This window comes from Chiloscyllium plagiosum, chromosome 29 (assembly GCF_004010195.1).
Source record: "Chiloscyllium plagiosum isolate BGI_BamShark_2017 chromosome 29, ASM401019v2, whole genome shotgun sequence".
Classification (NCBI taxonomy): Eukaryota; Metazoa; Chordata; class Chondrichthyes; order Orectolobiformes; family Hemiscylliidae; genus Chiloscyllium; species Chiloscyllium plagiosum.
The window spans coordinates 47,931,415-47,953,984 of record NC_057738.1 but is presented as its reverse complement, the minus strand read 5'-3'; the positions used below and the strand labels follow the sequence as shown (position 1 = coordinate 47,953,984).

The 22,570-nt window shown below is 40.1% G+C and overlaps 1 protein-coding gene across 2 annotated transcripts in view; it reads right to left on the bottom strand.

The window, feature by feature from the left end:
- The window catches only part of LOC122564566 (importin subunit alpha-7), an 86,993-nt gene that overhangs the window by 31,903 nt on the left and 32,520 nt on the right, over positions 1 to 22,570 (bottom strand). For both annotated transcript variants that reach the window (XM_043719656.1, XM_043719655.1), the window contains 2 exons: positions 18,700 to 18,794; positions 11,939 to 12,070 (listed from right to left, as the gene is read on the bottom strand). In XM_043719656.1, coding sequence (XP_043575591.1) covers positions 11,939 to 12,070; positions 18,700 to 18,794 — 227 coding nt within the window. The remainder of the gene's footprint in view (positions 1 to 11,938; positions 12,071 to 18,699; positions 18,795 to 22,570) is intronic.

Here is a 22,570-nt window from a genome sequence, read left to right as displayed (position 1 = left end):
TTTTCACGCAGAGGGTGGTACGTGTATGGAATAAGCTGCCAGAGGATGTGGTGGAGGCTGGTACAATTGCAACAGTTAAGAGGCATTTGGATGGGTATATGAATAGGAAGGGTTTGGAGGGATATGGGCTGGGTGCTGGCAGGTGGGACCAGATTGGGTTGGGATATCTGGTCGGCATGGATGGGTTAGACCAAAGGGTCTGTTTCCATGCTGTACATCTCTATGACTATGATCTGGGAATGTTACACAGGTAGGGTTTTTCACACTTAAATAACTGTTCACATGTTGCATTATACTGGTGACAACAGGAGAAGACAACATGACAGTTTCTAATTACAAAAGTCTATAAATGCTATACATGATTGGCAGAATTTCAGTTTATCTGATCTGATTATTTTATATCTGTCATCTACTACAATATTTCCCTGCAAGCTACACCTCCATCCACCCCCACCCCGCTGGTTAACCAATGATAAAAAGCAATGCAACATTTAGCACCACCCTCTCTTCTCCCTTCGTTTCTGATTTCCCAAATTCAGATGGAGTTTAATTTGAATAAATGTGAGGTATTACATTTTGGCAAAACAAAGGCAAGATTTAAACAATTAAAAGTAGGGCCTTCAGTAGGGTTGTAGAACAGGGAGACCAATAGGTTCAGGGACATAATTCGTAGAAGTTTGCATCACACATAGATACGTTGTTAAGAAAGAGTTTAGCATGCTTGCCTTCTTGCTCAGACCTTTGAGTATAGGAGTGGGATGTCATGTTGAGGTTGGACATGGGATTAGTGAGGCCTCTGCTAGAGTACTGTGTCCAATTCTGGTCACCCTGTTATAGGAAGGATATTATTAAGCCGAAGAGGGTTTGAGGAGAGATTTACTAGAATGTTGCTAGAAATGAAGGATTTGAGTTATAAGGGGAGGCTGGATAGGCAGGGACATTTTTCACAGGAGTGTCGGAGGTTGAGGGTTTTGTAAACCTAAGAGGTTTACAAAATCATAAGGGGCATATACAAGGTGAATGGCAGATGTCTTTTCACTAGGGTAAGGGATTTCAAGACTAGGGGATACATTTTTAAGGTGAGAGAAGGAAGATTTTTAAAAAGACATGGAGACAGTTAATTTCATTTTATACAAAGAGTGGTTCATGTGTAGAATTAACTTCCCAAAGAAGCGGTGGATGCGGGTTCAGTTACAACATTGAAAAGACATTTGGATAAAAGTACATACATAAGAAATGTTTGGAGGGATATGGGCCAAGTGCAGGCAGGTGGGCCATGTTTAGTTTGGGAACATGGTCATCATGTACTGGTTGGACCGAAGGACCTCCTTCATGCTGTTATGACTAAGTGAACTGGTCGTTTGAGCTTTCTTCCAAATGCACTAATTTCACAGTTGGAGGATTAGCAGGATTTTTGGCTTGATGATTCTTGGCCTTGACGGCAAACATTATCTCGAGTCTGTAAACCATTATTGTCTTCACATTCTTCATTGAGTTCACCCCAGTGAAATATTAACGGGCAATGCTTGTACAGTGAGACAATGCTCCGACAGTTCTTCCGTACAACTCTGCTGTACAGACAACGTGGAATTGTTGGCGGTCTGCTAAGTGTTGAACAACAGTACCCTTCCTGTTCAAGTCCTTTATTCATATATAGGGTGTAGGTTTGCTCGCTGAGCTGTAGGTTTGATATCCAGACGTTTCGTTACCTGACTAGGTAACATCATTAGTGGCGACCTCCAAGTGAAGCAAAGCTGTTGTCTCCTGCTTTCTGTTTATATCTTTCTCCTGGATGGGGTTCCTGGGGTTTGTGGTGATGTCATTTCCTGTTCGTTTTCTGAGGGGTTGATAGATGGTATCTAGATCTGTGTGTTTGTTTATGGCGCTGTGGTTGGAGTGCCAGGCCTCTAGGAATTCTCTGGCATGCCTTTGCTTAGCCTGTCCCAGGATAGATGTGTTGTCCCAGTCGAAATGGTGGCTTTTTTCATCCGTGTGTAGGGCTACAAGGGAGAGAGGGTCGTGTCTTTTTGTGGCTAGCTGGTGTTCATGTATCCTGGTGGCTAACTTTCTTCCAGTTTGTCCTATGTAGTGTCTGTGGCAGTCCTTGCATGGAATTTTGTAGATGATGTTGGTTTTGTCCATGGGATGTACTGGGTCTTTTAAGTTTGTTAGTTTTTGTTTGAGAGTGTTGGTGGGTTTGTGTGCTACTAGGATTCCGAGGGGTCTTAGTAGTCTGGCTGTCATTTCTGAAACTTCTTTGATGTATGGCAAGGTGGTTAGGGTTTCTGGCTGTGTTTGGTCTGCTTGTTGTGGTTTGTTCCTAAGGAATCTGCGCACTATATTTTTTGAGTATCTGTTCTTCTTGAATACGTTGTATAGGTGGTTCTCCTCTGTTTTACGTAGTTCGTCTGTGCTGCAGTATGTGTGGCTCGTTGGAATAGTGTTCTGATACAGCTTCATTTGTGTGTGTTGGGATGGTTGCTGATGTAGTTAAGTATTTGGTCAGTGTTTGTCGGTTTTCTGTATACGCAGGTTTGTAGTTCTCCGTTGTCCTTTCTTTCGACTGTGACGTCCAAAAATGCGAGTTTGTTGTCGGTTTCTTCCTCCTTGGTGAACTTTATGCCTGTGAGGGTGTTGTTGATGATGTTAAATGTCTCTTCTATCTTGTTTCATTTTGTGATGACAAATGTGTCATGTACGTAGTGGACCCAGATTTATTCATATATGTTGCCTTTGATCTAGCTGTGGTAACCATTGCACTATTGATAAGACAGCTCCTTGTTAGAAACATTTTTATAGACTCAAATGTGAAATCACTCTGTCCCTTGGTTAACTAGGGAATTGTACCTTCATTTTTCTAACCATCAGTAAATCTGACTGCAATAAATTTCAATGGATTGAAACAGAATATAGGAGCAGAAGTTGGCTGTTCATCCCCACCACCATTCAATATGATCATGCGCCTCAAAATTCAATACTCTAATCCAGCCCTCCTTCCATATTCCTTGATCCCTTTAGTCACAACAGTTATGTCTACCTCCTTCTTGAAAACACAATGTTTTGGCCTCAACCACCTTCTGTGCCAGTGAATTCCATAGGCTCACAACTCTCTGGGTGAAGAATTTTTTCCTCATCTCTATCCTAACAGGTTAATCAGGAACACCCTTCCTGCACTGAACCGGTCTCATCTTGTTAAAATTAAATAGAATATCCTTTATTATCACATATATTCAATATAAAAATACAGTGAAAAGTGTGTACTGCCACCTGACCATAAGCATATTTGTTTCTATGAGATTCCCCTCATTCTTCTAAACTTCAATAAATACAATCCGAACTGACTCACTCTCTCCTCATAAGCCATCCGTCCCAGAAATTATTTTGGTAAACCTTTGCTGCCATTCCCTGTATAGAAAGATCATCCTTTCTCATATAGGACAAAAACTGCACACAATATTCCAGGTGTGGTCTGGTGGATCGGGATGGATTGGTAATAGATGTTGCTAAATAATGCTGTCCATCTGTATATACCAGATTCTCTATCTGACTGTGGATATTTCATGAACTGTTCATATTTTAAAATCTGAAAGTGACTGCGAATTGGCTGAAAGACAAGTCAGCAAAATGTGGTCTATTATCAGATAGAAGCATGCGGGATCTCACAGTGAACATTTCTTGAAGACCTTGACAATGTGGCTATGACAGTGTAACGATGCTGCTCATTTGACAAGGTTATTCTGTCCTTGGTTTCTTTTTTGAGAGGGATCGTAAACGCAGAAGTTCTGTATCTGGTTTGGATGGGTTTCAGGACCAATTTGATTATAGCTAGCAGATACTGCCTCAGGCAAAAGGTTTTCAAATTTAAACAAAACAACACTTGTACAATGAAAGGGGAGTGGCCAGTTCTCCCAGCTCAGCTATCTCTGGGGTTGGTTTGGTTTTAGCAAGCGGTCAGTTGTCGTTTTTTAGGCTGCTGGTCCAGGAAACTGTTTCATGCTGATCCTCTCTCTCTCTCTCTTTCTCTGACATTTCTTCTGTAAGAACCTGTGTTTGAATTTACCTTTTTTGCCAAGGGGGTGTTTATGGGAATTTGCAAGTATTTGAAACAGCATCATTAAGTTGCAAGAGAGTCAACTGGGTTTTTTAATAGTTAAGTTGTTCTATATTCTGGTTTCTTTTGTTTGTGTTTCATTCAGTAATCTTGCAAATAAATTCTGTTTTATTTAAAACTAAGTGGTTGCGTCAGCTGCATCACTCCTGGAATATCCACTTACACCTCCTTAAAAACAACTACATAAAAGTTAGGCTACTTTCTTAAAATATTTTAAGATTGTATGGCCTGGTCCATAACAATAGTAGTACATAATATCTTGTACTTCAAACCACTATAAAATAGTCAACAGCAATACAGTACAATACAGGTGACAATCACCTGAAGGAGCATCGTTCCGAAAGCTAGTGTGCTTCCAATTAAACCTGTTGGACTATAACCTGGTGTTGTGTGATTTTTAACGCAATACAGTAAGGTTATCTGCAAAACATAAATAGGTCACTTCCCATATTATTCCTATGGGGATCAATGGTTCTTTAAGTTCAGCCCTGTTAAGATTTTATACGTTCCAATCAGATCCCTTCTCATCCTTCTAAACTCTAGAGAATACAGGTTCAGTCAAACAAATCACCCCTCACACGACAGTCCTGCCATCCCCAGTATCAGCCTAGTGTACCTTTGCTGCACTTGCTCAATGGCAGGTATATCCTCTCTTAGGAAGCAAACCTAAAACTGCAAACATTACTCCAGGTGTGGTTTCAATGTAGCCCTACTTGACTTCAGTAAGATATCACTAATTTTGAATTCAAGTCTGTTATTGTTGCTGGTGTATGTCAAGTGGGGTCAGTGGCTCTTTAAGAGGTGAATCATGTGATATGGTGAGTGTTCAGTCAGTGCTAATGGGTTTATTCAGATTTGATTGAATTTTTACAAGGGCACAGCACAGAGATAAAATCCTCTCTGTTGGGTTGTATCAACAAGTTTATACGTTCTTAGTTCTGACTGCAGCGTAGTAATTGCCTACTGCAGAATAAAATCCTCTTCACTTCCTAATTTCTTGCTGCACCTTCCTGTGCATATTTATTAATTGGTGTACAAAGATAGCCAAATCCCTTCATGGATGTCCAATACATCACCATTATACATGAGAGATTGAGTATAATATGGAAAAATGTGAGGTTATCCACTTTGAGAGGAGAAACAGATGTGCAGAGTATTTATTAAATGGAAAGATGTTGTAAAATGTATAGGTACACAAAGACCCACATGTCCTTCCAGAGAAGTTTCTGAAGGCTAACATGTAGGTACAATAGGCTATTAGGAAACTAATGGAACGTTAATCTTCATCACAAGAGAATTTGAGTACAAGAGTTGTGAAGTCTTGCTTCAATCGTATGGTTGCTCTAAACCTGGAATGCTGATTGCAATTTTGGCCTTCTTACCTCACAAATGATATTACAGTCATAGCAGGAGTACAACAAATGTTCATCAGACTTATTGCTGGCAAAATAGGACTCCTATACTCAAGGACTCTGTGGCAAGAAGTTCTAAAATCTCTCTATCCTCAGAGAAGAAATTCCTCTTGATCTTAGTCTTAAATTGGCATTAAATCCCTTAATTCTAAGAGACTATGAGACATTGGGGAAACTGGGCCTGTTTTCACTTGAGTTTTGAAAGATCAGGGATAATCTCATTGAAACTTACAAAATAGTTAAAAGGGATAGACAGAATTGATGCAGAGAGTCAAAAGCAAAGGGGCACAATTTAAAAACAATGACACTTAGGTCCAAGATGAGTGGACTTTTTGTTTGCTCAGAGGCTTGTGAACCATTGGAACTCTCTATCCCACAGGGCTGTCAATGTTCAGTTTTTAAGAATAGTTAAGTCAAGACTTATAGATTTTTGATTACCAATGGTGTATAGAGGTGGGGTGGGTAAAAGGCATTGATGTGTTCAATCATTGAATGGTGGTGCAGGCTTAACTGGATGAATGACCTGTCCCTGTCCTTATGTCACATCAACAGTGGATGTGGGATGGATTTCCCAGCTAGGATTTGTTAGAATACATTTAAAATGGATCCATGGCCCTGCACCATTTTGTTGGATTGGTCCAGAAGTTATGCTTAATTAGTCATTTCCTGAAGCTGTATCTGGAGTACAAGAGTAGGAAGTCTTACACTGTAAAGGTGATGGTGCAGTTTTGCTCCCCTTATTAAAAGGAAATACATTATTTCACAGGAAGCAATTCAGAGAAGGTATTGCTTTTGGTCCATAGCTCCGAGATGGATTCTTCATATTTAATATTGTGCTTACTTTTTGCGTTTACTTGTCACGTGTATATTTAGAGTGTTTGTACCATATGAAGTTAATAGGTCCTGTTGATCATCTGTGGTAAGATCATCCTTTTCTTTAGGATTTGTCTGTGATTTTTCCTAGTCTCTGGAAGAAGCTATCCAAACCTTCTTGGAAGTTAAATCTTCCTTACTTTTCTAACTGGACTGTGTCTATTGCAGTGTTTAGGATCTTGAATAAACCTTATAATGGTGACACAGAGCTGCTCCACATTGAGCACACTTACTAAGTTCAGATGGAATTAAGTCAATGGAGAGAGAAGTACATGTAGGTAACAGACTTACAATAATTTCTCAGCAAGATTAGAGACTTGTCTATCTCAGATGATTATGCAAATCCAAGGTATGCACTCTCCTGGACAGGGGCCATGAGTTCTCTTAGTCAATTTAGGTCTAGTAGGACTGCTTTGCTGTCACAGGTCCATATACTGGCAGCAACTACAATGGATTGACGCCCCAGATCCTGAAGAAAATTTTAACTGTTTGGCCAAGGCTTGACTTTGTTTGGGGGTTATGGTATGGCTAATAAAAAGAGTCCCTCTGTCAGGATGTGTCCTGAGTAAAGCTATGCAATTGCCTTCACTCAAGTGGTGTCCCCCAAGCTCAGCCAGACTGGTGAGGGTGACCACTTCCATTGGAACACACTGCAACTCCACTTGACTTGTTTTATAATGTCTGTGTGGGTTTCCTCCGGGTGCTCCCATTTCTTCCCACAGTCCAAAGATGTGCAGGTTAGGTGAATTGGCCATGCTAAATTGCTCATAGCATTTAGGGATGTGTAGGTTAGACGCATTAGTCAGGGGAAATGTAGAGTAATAGGGCAGGGAATGGGTCTGGGTGGGATACTCTTCAGAGGGTCAGTGTGTACTTGGGCCAAATGGCCTGCTTCCACACTGTATGGATTCTAATTTTAATTCTAATATGGATGAGCCAACAAAACTGGTGTCAATGGGAATCTGGGAGAAAATTCCACTGTTTAGAATCATACCTGGCACAAAGGAAGATTGTTGTCTTTGTTGGAGGTCAATTATTTCATCCAAGGGCATCTCTGCAGAGGTTCTGGAGGTAATGTCCTAGGCCTGACCATCTTCAGCTCCTTCAATGACTTTCTCTCCATCATAAAGGTCAAAAGTGGGGATGTTCTTTGATGATTGCATCAATGTTCAGTATCATTCCTTACTCCTCAAATATTGAAACATTTCATAGAACATAGAAAAATACAATGCAGAACAGGCCCTTCGGCCCTTGATGTTGCTCCGAACTGTGAATATTCTCAGTTCATCCCCCTATACTATCCCATCATCATCCATGTAGTCCATGTATACCACGAGCTTTGACAAAGGGTCAGTTAGAGTCGAAACGTCAGTTCTTTTCTCTCCTTACCGATGCTGCCAGACCTGCTGAGATTTTCCAGCATTTTCTCTTTTGGTTCCATCATCATCCATGTGCTTATCCAAGGATTGTTTAAATCTCCCTAATGTGGCTGAGTTAACTACATTGGCAGGTAGGGCATTCTTCGCCCTTACCACTCTCTGAGTAAAGAACCTGCCTCTGACATCTGTCTTAAATCTATCAACCCTCAATTTGTAGTTATGCCCTCTTGTACAAGCTGACATAATCATCCTAGGAAAAAGACTTTCACTGTCTACCCTATCTAATCCTCTGATCATCTTTTATGTCTCTATCAAGTCCCCTCTTAGCCTTCTTCTTTCCAATGAGAACAGACCTAAGTCTCTCAGCCTTTCCCCATAAGACCTTCTCTCCAGACCAGGCAACATCCTGGTAAATCTCCTCTGTACCTTTTCCAATGCTTCCACATCCTTCCTGAAATATGGCAACCAGAACTGTACACAATATTCCAAGTGCGGCCTCACTAGTGTTTTGTATAGTTGCAGCATGATATTGTGGCTCTGGAACTCAATCCCTCTACCAATGAAACCTAACACACCGTATGTCTTCTTCACAGCACTATCAACCTGGGTGGCAGCTTTCAGGGATCTATGTACATGGACTCCAAGATCCCTCTGCACATCCATACTACCAACAATCTTTCCATTGACTCAGTACTCTGCCTCCCTGTTATTCTTCCCAAAGGACATCACCTCACATTTAGCTGTATTGAACTCTATTTGCAACCTCTCAGCCCAATTCTGTAGTTTATCCAAGTCCCCCTGTAACATTCTTCCAAACTGTCCACCACTCCACCGACTTTAGTGTCATCTGCAAATTTACTAATCCATCCACCTATGCCTGTGTCTAAGTAATTTATAAAAATGACAAATAGCAGTGGTTCCAAAACAGATCCTTATGGCACACCACTAGTAACTGGACTCCAAGCTGAACATTTTCAATCAACCACTACTCTGCCTTCTTTCCAAACTGCTAAATTACTGTAAATCCCATGCCTCTGCAATTTCTTCAACAGCCTACCATGTGGAACCTTATCAAAGACTTTACTGAAGTCCATGTATACCATGGACCTGAACAGAAATATCTGTCATACCATCCAGGCTTGGGTTAACAAGTGGTTGGGAATTTTGTCGTGAATAGGTCACCACTGGGTCTCCTTAGTGCCTACACATCATCAGCAGTACACAAATCAAAGTCAAGTCCACTTGTATGGATTAGTGTAACTCCAACAACACTCAAAAAGCTCAACATCAAACCAGGACAAACTTGACTAACAGCACATCAACCACCATCATTCACTTCTTTCACCATCGGCACAAAGCAGTAGCAGTATGTACCATCTACAAGGTGCACTGCAGTAACTCAACAAAACTCCTTCAACAGCACCTTCCAAATCCGTCATCTCTTAGAAGGACACCACCACCTCAAATTCCATTTCAAGCCACGCATCATCTGGACTTAAAACCATATCATTGTTTCTTCACGGTCACTGGGTCAAAATCGTGGAATGACCGTTCTTAACGCATTGTGGATGTCCCCACATCCACAAAGTCTAAAGCAATTCAAGAAGGCAGCCCACTAGGGTAATTAAGGATGAGCAATAAATACTGATCTATACAGCAATACCCACATCCACAAACAAAGAACTGTTTGTTCAGTACTAAGATCAAGTTAGCCAGGTTTCGTTAAATCAACAATGAACAACTGTTTACCACCAAAAATAAACTAGCTCAAAAATGCAAAAACTTCTTTGCAAGTGGAGTTGCAGGTAGAAGAGATAGTGAAGGCGGCATTTGATATGGTTTCCTTTATTGGTCAGAGCATTAAGTATAGGAGTTGGGAGGTCATGTTGCAGCTGTACACGACATTGGTTAAGCCACTTTTGAAATAGTGTGTGCAATTCTGGTCTCCCTCTTATTGGAAGGATGTTGTGAAACTTGAAAGAGTTCAGAAAAGATTTCCAAGGATGCTGCCAGGATTGGCGGGTTTGGGCTATAGGGAGAGGCTGAGTAGCCTGGGGCTGTTTTCCCTGAGGTGTCAGAGGCTGAGGGGTGATCTTATAGAGGTTTATAAATTCCTGAAGAACATGGATAGGATAAATAGACAAAGTCTTTTCCCTGGGGTGGGGGAGCCCAGAACTAGAGGGCGTAGGTTTAGGGTGAGTCAGGAAAGATTTAAAAGGGACCTGAGGGGTAACTATTTCATGAAGAGGTTGTGCATGTATGGAATGAGCTGCCAGAGGAGGTGGTAGAGGTTGATACAATTACAACATTCAAAAGACATCTGGATGTATATATGAATAAGAAGGGTTTATAGGGATATGGGAGAAGTGCTGGCAAATGGGACTAGATTAGTTTAGGATATCTGGTTGGCAGGGACAAGATGGACTGAAAGGTCTGTTTCCATGCTGTACACCTCTATGACTCTATTGCCGACAAAGTTTGAATTATACAAATATATACATATATATCTACCTTTTCAAACCAAATATGCATACACACATGTCTAAAGTGAATGAAATCTGTAGAGTGTTAACTTTCACGTAATTTGGCCATATGACACTGAAAAGCACAAAAGAAAAGGTCAAAGACTGGCCCACAATGATGCTTTCTGCATACAAAATTGATAGCCCTAGTAGCTGGGATGTTGGGAAATGATCCAATAAGTCCACTCCAGAATTCTCTCCAAGTGGTAAAGGTGACTTCCAGTGGGTTTTCACCTCACAAACATGGCTAAACAGTGTTGCAAAGAAGGAAAAAGAGAGCAAGGGGCTGTTGCTTCTCAGACATGTATCAAAATCTCTCTGAAATTTGTAAAAAAATGCAATAATCTTACTCTCCTACAAACTGCGCCAAATCCCCTATCTGAAGGTCCATCAGATTGTAGAGTTCCACATAAGCTCCCTGCTCCTTGCAAGTACAATATTGTTGCTGTTGCAATCAGTGCCTTTTCGTAAGCAAAGTGTTCACGATCTATTTATAGGAGTCCACATGAATAAAAAAGATCCACATCTCTTCACAACAAAATGAACATTCCTCTAGCAATCCTTTTCTCCAGTGAGATAAGAATATTGGCAATGAAAAAGCAAACCTCGGTTTTTATGGTACAAAGATGTAAAAAGGTTTGTTATGCCGAGCACAGGCATGAAGATATTACAAATTTTAAAGCTGCATTTTTAAAACGGACATAGCAGCTTTTAAAATAAAAAAGTGCTGAGAAATTCAGCAGTTCTGCAAACAACTGTAGAGTGAAAAATAGAGTTAATGGTTCATATCCACAATGACTTTTTTTTTGGAAAAAGCCAATTTGTCTTTTTGCTTCACCACAGACAACAGAAATGTTGAAGTTTAATATATGTGAGACAAATATGAAATTAATCTCAGATTTTCATTATATTATAATAGTTCCTCATTTCAAAGTCAAAGACCTTGGTCTTCTCAAATGTGAAAAATATCCCAAAACAGGATCAGTGGTTGCCTAACTAATGACCTACTTAATTTGGAAGTAGACTTGTAACAGGTCACAAGAGTAAAGTGGTCATGGTTTTATTACCAGCTTTGAAAAGTTAGGTACTTTTGTGATGAATAACACCGGAACGAATACCATCTGAAAAGCAATCAAACTAGCTGCGAGACAACTACACAGAAAGTAAAACAGCTATACCTCGAAGCAGGAGAAGCATTCCTCCAAACCTGTTCAAATCTTCCAGTTTACCTGAGTAACCTATCAAGAATGTTCAACTTTTACAGATCTCTACTCCAGCTAAAGCATCAATTTAGCTAAGAATTTAAAGGCTTACTTCAAAAGTGACAAATTTTTACAACTTGCAACTGTATTGATATTTCCTCCTCATCTGCTTATAGTTTGTGTGCGCATGAGATGTCATGTTAAAGTATCTAATTCAAGTGTGATAAGAGACTGATCTACTTTATTTTAAAATTCACAACATTTGTTGCAAGAAGAATTTAAATTGGGAAATCATCACAGAAAAGAAAATAAACTCATCTCACATGTAAAAACTCAATAAAAACCAAAAAATTGTCCACTGTCGTTCATTTTCTACTTTATATTTTACAAAAGTTTCATGGAAGAGATGAACAATTAAAAATTAAATACGACCTCTTACCTGTTCTTGTACATCCTCAAATTCAGAGTTTAACAGCTCAATGAAAATTGGTACAGCACCAGCTTCTATTACAACTTTGGTTTGGAGAGATGTACCTGAAGCTATGTTTGTCAAAGCCCATGCTGCTTCAAACTGGAAGGGAACAGAAACAAATCAATGTTTGAAGTAACATTTGAAGTTACATTTTCTTCTGGATAAAGAAGAATGATTCTGGATGGTTAAGTTGAAATGTTCTTTCAGACTGAATATCTACCCAACAATCTACCCTGAACCAATGCATTAAGTTATTTCTAAAATAGCGCAGATACAGAGGTCATTTAGTTAAATTGTACTATGAGCTATATGAAGAGAAGTGCACTTCACATAATGCATACTTATTGTAAACAAAACTGTGGAGATTCTTAGTGAGTTTTGAGATTCTCTTGGTTAAGTAGTATTCAACCTGGCACATTTGATGCTTCCTTTTCTTCCTCCTTCTGTACCATCAATACAAAAAAAGACATTACCTGGCAATCAACTCATTTGAACAAATGGGTGGCTTTGTAAAATATGAATATACAATGTATTTCTCTGCAGTCTTGAGAACTTAATTTTAAAGAAGGAAAATGATTCAATGCCCTTTTCCATATAAATCATGCAAAAGGGTGGAGAGGAGAAAAACCGCCCCCACCTTGACTTAAATCTATGAAACTTAATTACAGTACTCAAAAACATCAGTAAATAGTATATACCAAATTCAAAAGATGCATAGAATGAAGACATACTTTGTTAAAAATGGAAAAGATTTAATTCTAAACTTACTGAGACCTTAAAACACTAAATTCACACAAATGTTGATAATCAGTTAGACTTTGAGATGGTTAAGAGCTAAAAATATATTTAGTATCAAAGGCATTACAATACCTAATATCAAACCAATTACCTATTGTAATCTCAATATCTGTTCCTATATCTTATAGTCTTACAGAGGTTGCCAGTTGGTTCATTGAGTCTGCTTCCTGATTCAATTAGATCATTGCTGACTGGATAAACCTCAACTCTGCTTTGTGATCTTTGCCCTGTTAACCATGGATTCCCTTCCTGAATCAAAATCTGTCTATCTCGGCCTTGAAAATATTTAACGATTGAATCTGTACTGCTGTCTGTAATAATTCACAGATTGACTATCGTAAGACCATCAGACGTAAGAGTAGAAATTAAAGCATTCATCCCATCAAATCTGCTCCGCCATTCAATCATAGTTGATAGGTTTCTCAACCCCAATCTCCTGCTTTCTCCCTGTAACCTTGCATACTCAAGAATCTATCTCAGTCTTAAATATATTCAGTGACCTGGCCTCTACAACCTTCTGTGGCAATGAATTTCATGGATTCACCACCCGCTGGCTGAAGAGAAGGACTTCCTTCTCAACTGTCTTAAATGAACGACCCCTTACACTGAGATTATGCCTTCTGGTTCTAACTCTCCCACCAGGGGAAACAACTTCTCAGCACCTATTACCTCAAGCCCCTTGAGGATATCAACTAAGATTTCCTCTCATTCTGTTGAACACCAATTAGTTTAGGCCCAACCAACACAACCGTCTCCTCATAAGAAAATCTCTCCCTTTCCAGGGTCAACATAGTGAACCTTCCATGGACTTCCTCCAACATCAGCATAAGCTTCCTTAGATAAGGAGACCAAAACAGTTCGTAGTGTTCTAGCGATGGTCCAACTTGTGCTTAACATAGCCTTAACAAAACTTCTCTAATTTTACACTCCAATTCCTATGAAATAAAGACGAACATGCCATTGAACTGTTCAACTTGTATGTTAACTCTTTGCAATTCATGTACAAGGACACTGCCCTCCCAAAATTCTCTGTGCTGCAGCTTTCTGAGTCTTTCTCTATTCAAATAATGTTCATCTTCCCTATTTTTTTCTGCAAAAGCGCATAATCTTATGTTCAAAGTTTGTGCGAAGATTTGTAGCTCGGGTGCTCGTCGTTGTGGTTCTGTTCGCCGAGCTGGAAGTTTTTGTTGCAAACGTTTCGTCCCCTGGCTAGGCGACATCATCAGTGCTTGGGAGCCTCCTGCGAAGCGCTTCTTTGATGTTTCCTCTGGTGTTTATAGTGGTCTGTCCCTGCCGCTTCCGGTTGTCAGTTTCAGCTGTCCGCTGTAGTGGTTGGTATATTGGGTCCAGGTCGATGTGTTTGTTGATGGAGTTTGTGGATGAATGCCATGCCTCTAGGAATTCCCTGGCTGTTCTCTGTCTGGCTTGCCCTATGATAGTAGTGTTGTCCCAGTCGAATTCATGTTGCTAGATGTCTGCGTGTGTGGCTACTAAGGATAGCTGGTCGTGTCGTTTCGTGGCTAGTTGATGTTCATGTATGCAGATTGTTAGCTGCCTTCCTGTTTGTCCTATCTCGTGTTTTGTGCAGTCCTTGCATGGTATTTTTACACTACATTAGTTTTGCTCATGTTAGGTATCGGGTCCTTTGTTTTGGTGAGTTGTTGTCTGAGCGTGGCTGTTGGTTTGTGTGCGGTTTTGAGTCCTAGGGGTCGCAGTAGTCTGGCAGTCAGACAGGAAGACAGCTAACAATCCGCATACATGAACATCAACTAGCCATGAAACAACACGACCAGCTATCCTTAGTAGCCACACACACAGACAACCAGCAACATGAATTCGACTAGGACAACACTACTATCATAGGGCAAGCCAGACAGAGACTAGCCAGGGAATTCCTAGAGGCATGGCATTCATCCACAAACTCCATCAACAAACACATCGACCTGGACCCAATATACCAACCACTACAGCGGACAGCTGAAACTGACAACCGGAAGCGGCAGGGACAGACCACTATAAACACCGGAGGAAACATCAAAGAAGCGCTTCGCAGGAGGCTCCCAAGCACTGATGATGTCGCCTAGCCAGGGGACGAAACGTTTGCAACAAAAACTTCCAGCTCGGCGAACAGAACCACAACAATAATCTTATGTTTTCCCACAATATATTTTATCTAAGCTTCTACCCACTCAACCTGTTTATATCTTACTGACACAGAGTTGACATACTCAACACTCACCCTCCAAGTTCTTTTGTAAATCTACAAACTTGCAAATGTATATTCTGTTCTATAATCTAAATCATTAGCATATATTATAAACAATTGCACCCCCAGTACTAATCTCTGTATCCCTCCATTAGTTACAGGTTGACATTATAAAAATGCCCCCACGTCCCAACTTTGTCTAACAGCTAACTAATTCTCTATCCGTGCTAATAGACTACACCTAACACCATGGGGTCTTACTAATTAGCCTAATATGTGGTGCCTTAGTGAACGATTTTTGGAATTCAAAAATTTACATCTACTTGCTCCCCTTTAACTATTGTGTTTGTCACTTGTTCAAAGAATTCAAATAAAGTTTTCAGACACGATTTCCCTTTCTTGCTGACTTTGCTCGATTATGTATTTCTAAATGTTTTGCTATTACAATCTTTCTATTAGATTCAAACTATTTCCCCCAATGGCAAGTGTTAGTCTAACAAGCCTACAGTTACCTGGTTTTTGTCTTTTTCCCTTTTTGAACAAGGGTGGTGCATTGGCAGTTTTCTTCTCCTCCGACACATTTCCAGAATCTAAGGATTCCTGTGTGTATGCATCTCTGTAGTTACTTTCTTTTAATATCCTGGCGTGCAACCCATCAGGTATGGGTCTGTCAGATTTATTATAACTTAAGAAAAGTTTACTCATGGATATGTTTTACATGCACTGCAAATATCTAACACATGGTTCATGTGTTTGAGCATTATTTTCACTTTAGGAATTTAAGTTTAATAGCAGAAAATGGAATATATTAAACTAATGCTGTTTGGAGTCTATTACACTCAAAAAACGTCGGGTTCATGATGCTTTAAAACACAAACAGCTAGAAAGACAAAAACACTCGCTAAGCTAGAAGGTTCATTTTCAGACATTCCGTCACCATACTAGGTAACATCATCAGTGAGCCTCCGTTGAAGCACTGGTGTTAGTGACCCATTTTCAATTTGTGTTTATTAACCCTCACCCTAAACACAAATTGAAAGCAGGTCACTAACACCAGTGCTTCACTGCAGGCCCATTGACGATGTTATCAAGTATGACGACGAAATGTCTGAAAAGAAACCTTCCAGCTCAGAGAGCAAACTTACATCCAGCACCTCAACCTGAGCTACAAATCTTCTCAAAACTCGCTAACATATAACAATAGGCGGTCTTATTCAGCTGGAGAACTGGAGGTATGTCTACAGAAAGAAACTGCAATCCAGAGAGTTTTTTTTTTTGCTTTGTGAGTTAGAGCTCAATTAGTTGAAAGTGCATCTAGTAAACCCTGAAAAGTTATAAAATGTGTTTACTTCACTAGATCAAAGGAGAAATTGTAAATGAGGTGAAATTAATCTAAAAAGGTCAGTCTGGAGCAGGCTATACTGTCTTAGTTGGAGGATAGGAAGGCTGAGAGAGGTTTTTCATAGCAGTTTGGGCGTGTTTTCCAGTTCATTGAGAGAAAAGTTAGATAAAATAAAGAAGTATTAAATAGATCTGTGTTCTAACCAGAATAATATGTTTACCAATGGCCACTTGGAAGGCAGATATACCTTAATCTGAGGAACAGAAGCTGGAAGACTGCACAGACAAGAGCTAACAGCAAGATCTGCAGTTGGCCTCAAATATCTTAATGCTAAAGAAATTAACCAGTGTAGCTTTTAGAATATCAGACTGAGACATCCAAAGTCAAGAGAGGACAAACATTAGTTTTACTTCTAAGTATAGCTGGAGCAAAGGCAAGTTCTCCAGAACCTTGTATCATATTTATGGGTGGTCCCTTCAGAAGGGAATAAATTCAAAAGTGATGTGTCACCTAAAACAGTTCTTGGGAGAAGTAGGAAGTAAACCTTAAGTTAACAATGCTTGTTTTATTCAAGTCTTTTATTTACAATAAAGATTGCCGTATTGAAATAAAAGTGAAATCCTCAAGTGTACTGCCACTATCCCTGATCAGCCATATCCTCACTCTCGCCATCCTCTTGTTCCTCACATAAAAGTGTAAAATGCCTTAGGGTTTTTCTTAATCCTACCCACTAAAGCTTTGTCTATCTCTCCTAAGTCCATTGTTCAGTTCCTTCCTGACTACTATATAACCCTCTAGAGTCATGTGTGATCCTTACCTCCTCAACCTTAAATAAACTTCTTTCTTTCTCTTGACTAGATGTTCTACATCCCTTGTCACCCAAGGTTCCTTCACCCTACCATCCCTTTTTTGCTTCAGTGAGACAAATCTATCCAGCAGTATCAGCAAGTTCTCCCTAAACAACCTCCACATTTCTGTCATGCACTTCCTGAGAACATCTCCTTCCAATTTAGATGCCAAGTTCCTGCCTAATAGCATTGTAATTTCCCTCCTCCCACAATTAAATACTTTTGTATACCGTCTGCTCCTATTCGTCTCCATGACCATAATAAAGTTTAAGGAGTTGTGATTACTACCACTGAAATGCTCTCCCACCAAGAGACCTGACACCTAGCATGTTTCGTTGCCAAGCACCAAATCAAATAGGCCGACCAGAGGGGAGGCCATATCTACATATTGAGTCAGAAATTCTTCCTGGACACACCTGACAAAAACTGCTCCACCTAAACTATTTGAACTAAGAAGGCTCCAAATAATATTAGGGAAGTTGAAGTTACCCATGATAACAACCCTGTTACTTCTGTACCTTTCCAAAATCTGCCTCCCAATCTGCTTCTCCATGTCTCTGTTGCTATTGGGGAGGTCTGTAGAAAACTCCCAAGTGACTGCTCCTTTCCTGTTTCTGACTTCCACCTATATTCACTCTGTAGGCAAACCCTCCTTGACTACTCCCTTTCTATAGCTTTGATACTATCCCTCATTAGCAATGCCAGTCCTCCACCTCTTTTATCTCCAGCCCCTCCCCATTCCTTTTTGAAACATCTAAACCCTGGAACATTCAACAACCATTCCTGCCCCTGTGATATCCTAGTCTCTGTAAAGGCCATAACATCATATTTCCACATACTGATCCATGCTCCAAGTTCATCACCCTTATTCCTGAAATATCTTGCATTAAAATAGACACACTTCAACCTATCACACTGACTGAAACTTTGCCTTGCCAAACCCTCCTGAAGAGCTCTAGCAAACCTCCTGCCCAGGGTATTGGTGCCCTCCGAGTTCAGGTGCAACCCGTCCTCCTTGTACGTGTCCCACTTACCCCAGAAGGTATCCGAATGGTCCACATATCTGAATCCCTCACTCCTACACCAGCCCTGCAGCTACGTGTTCATCTGCACTCACACTCTGCTCATAGCCTCACTAGCCCATGGCACTGGTAGCAATCCTGAGATTACTACTCTGCTTGTCCTGCCTTTTAGCTTCCAACCAACTCCCTATATTCACTTTTCAGGTCCTCATCCCTTTCCTGACCTATGTAATTGGTATGGATTTGTACCACAACTTCTGACTGCTCTCTCTACCCCTTAAGAGTTCTGCAAATTCAATCCGAAACATCCCTGATCCTGGCACCCAGGAGGCAACATACCACCCGGGAGTCTCGTTTGCAACCACAGAATCTCCTGTCTATTCCTCTAACCATTTGAATCTCTTATCACTATTGCTTTCCTATTTTCTCCCCTTCCCTTCTGAGCCACAGAGCCAGCTGGCTTCTAACCAACAAATACAACAGCTAACAAAGAATAACATCAAAAGATTTACCTGTAGTGTACAATTCTCATTTCTTTTCAAGAATTCCACAAATCTTTCTACAACACCAGATGTGTTGATTACTTCATCTATAGGAGGATTTGGCTCTAAAAAGAAACATAAGATTACATTAAGACAAAATAAGTTGTGGCTTTTAAACAGGAGTTTTTTTAAAAGAGAAAAATACATGCAATTCGAACTTTTAAAGCAACTTTTACACAATGTAATCAATTTAAGAAAAAAAGAAAAACATTGTGCAAATATTTTTAAACATCTATGCTATTTTCCTTAATAACAGCTCTCAAAATTCAAATGCACATAATGGTGTTTGATTTGAAGTATCTTACATCTTTTCATTGAACTTGGACCTGATGTTGAAATTACATTGCAAATCTTCAGTCTGTAAATATATTGTGATGGCCCATGCACCTCAAGAGAAAATAAAACTTATCTTGAGGCAATAATCCTTCTAAGAAAAATAAGGTTTCCTTCAAATTTGATTTCTGATGAAGCACACGGTTTCCAGTAAATCATCACGTCACAAAGTCGCTTGGGAGACAAATGATAAACAAAATAAAAGCTCAAGTCAATTATAGGTTTGTGATTCTGTGTGCAAAGCCAGTTAGATTGGAGAGAAAGCTGGCTGCAGAAGAGAAAACCTCTCTCAATCAGAGTCGATTGATTCTTTTGTGAGGGCTAATGAACTGAAGGACCAACGGACTGAATAACTAAAGGACTTGTAACAATGAGTTGAACTATTTGAATTACCAGATGCAAAACTCTAGAGTTAAAGGATATCAGAACAAAGAGTATTCTGATACAAGGTTGCCATGCTGAAGATCAAGACACACGCACAATGAAGGAAAAGGTTGTAACTGTATTTTTTTTTATACATTCACAGGAAGCATTGCTGGCTAGGCCAGGCAAGTGAAGAACCAATCAATCACTTTAGTGTGGCTCTGGAATCACATGTACCCTAGAACAGGTAAGGATGGCAATTTCCTTCCCTAACAGAAATTAGTGAATCAGATAGACTTTTGCAACAATCGACAATGGCTTCATGGACATCATTCAACTCAACTCCAGATTTCTATTGAATTTAAACTCAATAATCTACATGGTGGGATCTGAACTGGGTCCCCAGAACATTTCTGGACTAATAGTCTAGTGATTATAACACGAAGCCATTGCCTCCTCGGTGCAGATGTGAAAAACTGGATTCCAAAGTGGACATAACCATCCATAATTTAAAATTTGATTTATATTTCAAAATCTACTTTAAGATAAGGACTTAATTACATTTGAGTTCTTAGAGTGGTGCCAGGTTGACTGGAAATGTTGTTACATGCATTTAAATTAGGTTTTAAAAGGAAAGCCAGTGAGAAGAATTTAATAAAAAATGAGACACAGAACCTAGTTTGTTTAGGAGGACAGAACAGGAAGACAAACCAGAGAGTTTCTCTCAGTGCAGATTCTGTTAGTCAGAGAGAACAGGTCTGAGACAGAGCTACCAGGCAGAAGAAAAGAAGTCCCGAAATGGTTACTGTGACTAATAGAAAGCTCCAGAGAAAGGTCTATGGAAGAGGAACTTAAGCAATCAATTTTAATAATAGAACCTATGTTAGCTGTTTAACGGTCTTGTGATGAGCCATTAACTGAAGGAGATAGATCAAGTCAATGCAGAAGATTCAAGTACAGCCATTCCCACAAAACAATGGATTTTAAAATGGAAGAAGGGTAACCCTTCATTGAGGTTTGAGTATCTGTAAGGTATTTGAGGGTAAAAGGGCTGATTTTTTAAATTTATAGCAAGACCATTACTTTTAGTTCTGACACAGTATAAAGTAGTTTATGATTTTGTATCATTTTATGTGTGATAAATCTAGATTTTCTTTGACTGGGGTTGTTTTCCTTAGAGCAGAGGAGACTGAGGCGGGACATGAGATGCATAAAATTACAAGGGACATGAATAGGTGGACAAGAAGGAACTTTTCCCCATGGTGAAGGGATCAATGACTAGGGGGCATAGATTTAAGGTAAGAGGCAGGAGGTCCCTCAGTTGACAGTCACTTAATAACTGTTGACAGTCCTTCCTGAAGAAGGACTCATGCCCGAAACGTCGATTCTCCTGCTCCTTGGATGCTGCCTGACCTGCTGCGCTTTTCCAGCAACACATTTTCAGCTCTGATCTTCAGCATCTGCAGTCCTCACTTTCTCCCAGTCACTTAATAACTACCACAATGGCAAGTGTCTAGTTTGATCCTCATCAAAAAGTTCTAACAACAAATCAGGAAATTGTCTGACCCAGTTCCACACTTCCAACCCAATGAGCAGCACCACGCAGCATACCTAAAAATTAGGCACCAAAGCTACAAGCATGCTAAACAACACACTTTGTATGCTGTAAACAGGATTAAGAAATTTCATAACAAACAGATCAAGTCAAAGTTCTCCGGGGTGCTAGGTGTATGAATGGTAGAAAACAATTAAAGAAATTGTAAAGACCTTTCTTTAAATGACGGCAGAGCCCAACAAGGATGCAAAAAGGACTGAAGAACTTGAAACCAAGTTCAACTGGAAGTACTGGGTGGAGACCTATTTCAGCATTCTTCTGAGGTCCACCACCATCTCGGATATCAAACTTCACCCATTTCTACTTTTGTTCTATTCATTTATTGCAATCAAGAAATTACTGAGAGCACTGAACACAGCAAAAAGCACTTCAGGTGCTAACAGAAACCTAGGAGAGTGCTGAAGTCTTATAAGAACATAAGAACTAGGAGGTGAAATTGGGAATTCAACCTCATGAGCCTGCTCTGCCATTTGACATGATCATGACTGATCTCATCTTGGCCTCAACTCCACTTTTCTGCCTGCTCTTCATTGTGGGCGGCACGGTGGCACAGTGGTTAGCACTGCTGCCTCACAGCGCCAGAGACCCGGGTTCACTTCCCGCCTCCGGTGACTGACTGTGTGGAGTTTGCACGTTCTCCCTGTGTCTGCGTGGGTTTCCTCCGGGTGCTCCGGTTTCCTCCCACAGTCACAAAGATGTGCAGGTCAGGTGAACTGGCCATGCTAAATTCCCCGTAGTGTTAGGTAAGGAGTAAATGTAGGGGTATGGGTGGGTTGCGCTTCGGCGGGTCGGTGTGGACTTGTTGGGCCGAAGGGCCTGTTTCCACACTGTAATGTAATCTAATCTAAACTCTTAAACCATTTACTGATTTAAAAAAAATCTGTCTGCCTATCTTCTTAAAATCACTCATTGTCCCAGCATCACCCACAATCTGGGAGAGTGAATTCCACAGATTCACGATCTTTTGAGATAGGTAATTTGCTCTCATTTGGGTTTTAAATCTGCTACTCTTTATCATAAACTTATGACTTCTCGTTCTAGATTACCCCACATGAAGAAATGTTCTTTCTATAACTACTTTGTCAATCCCCTTTAACATCTTATATACCTCAATTAGATCTTTCATTCTTCCAAACTTCAGACAGTATGGACTGAAAGTGCTCAACAATAAGACAAACTCCTCCTCTCCAGAATCAAACCTCCTCTGAACTGCCTCCAACACAATTATATCCTTCAAATAAGGGGATCAAAATTGTACACAATACCCAGGTGTGGTCTCACTAATGCCTTGTACAGTTGTAGCAACACTCCCCTACTTTTACATGCTATTCCTTGAGCAATAAATGCCAAAATTCCATATGCCTTCTTTATTACCTGCTGTACCTACGTACTACGTTTCTGTGTTTCATGCACTAGGATACCCAGATCCCTCTGCCCCGAACCACTCTGAAGTTTCCCTCCATTCAGATAATAAGTTGCAATTCTATTCCTTCACCCAAAATGGATAGCCTCACACTTATCCACATTAAA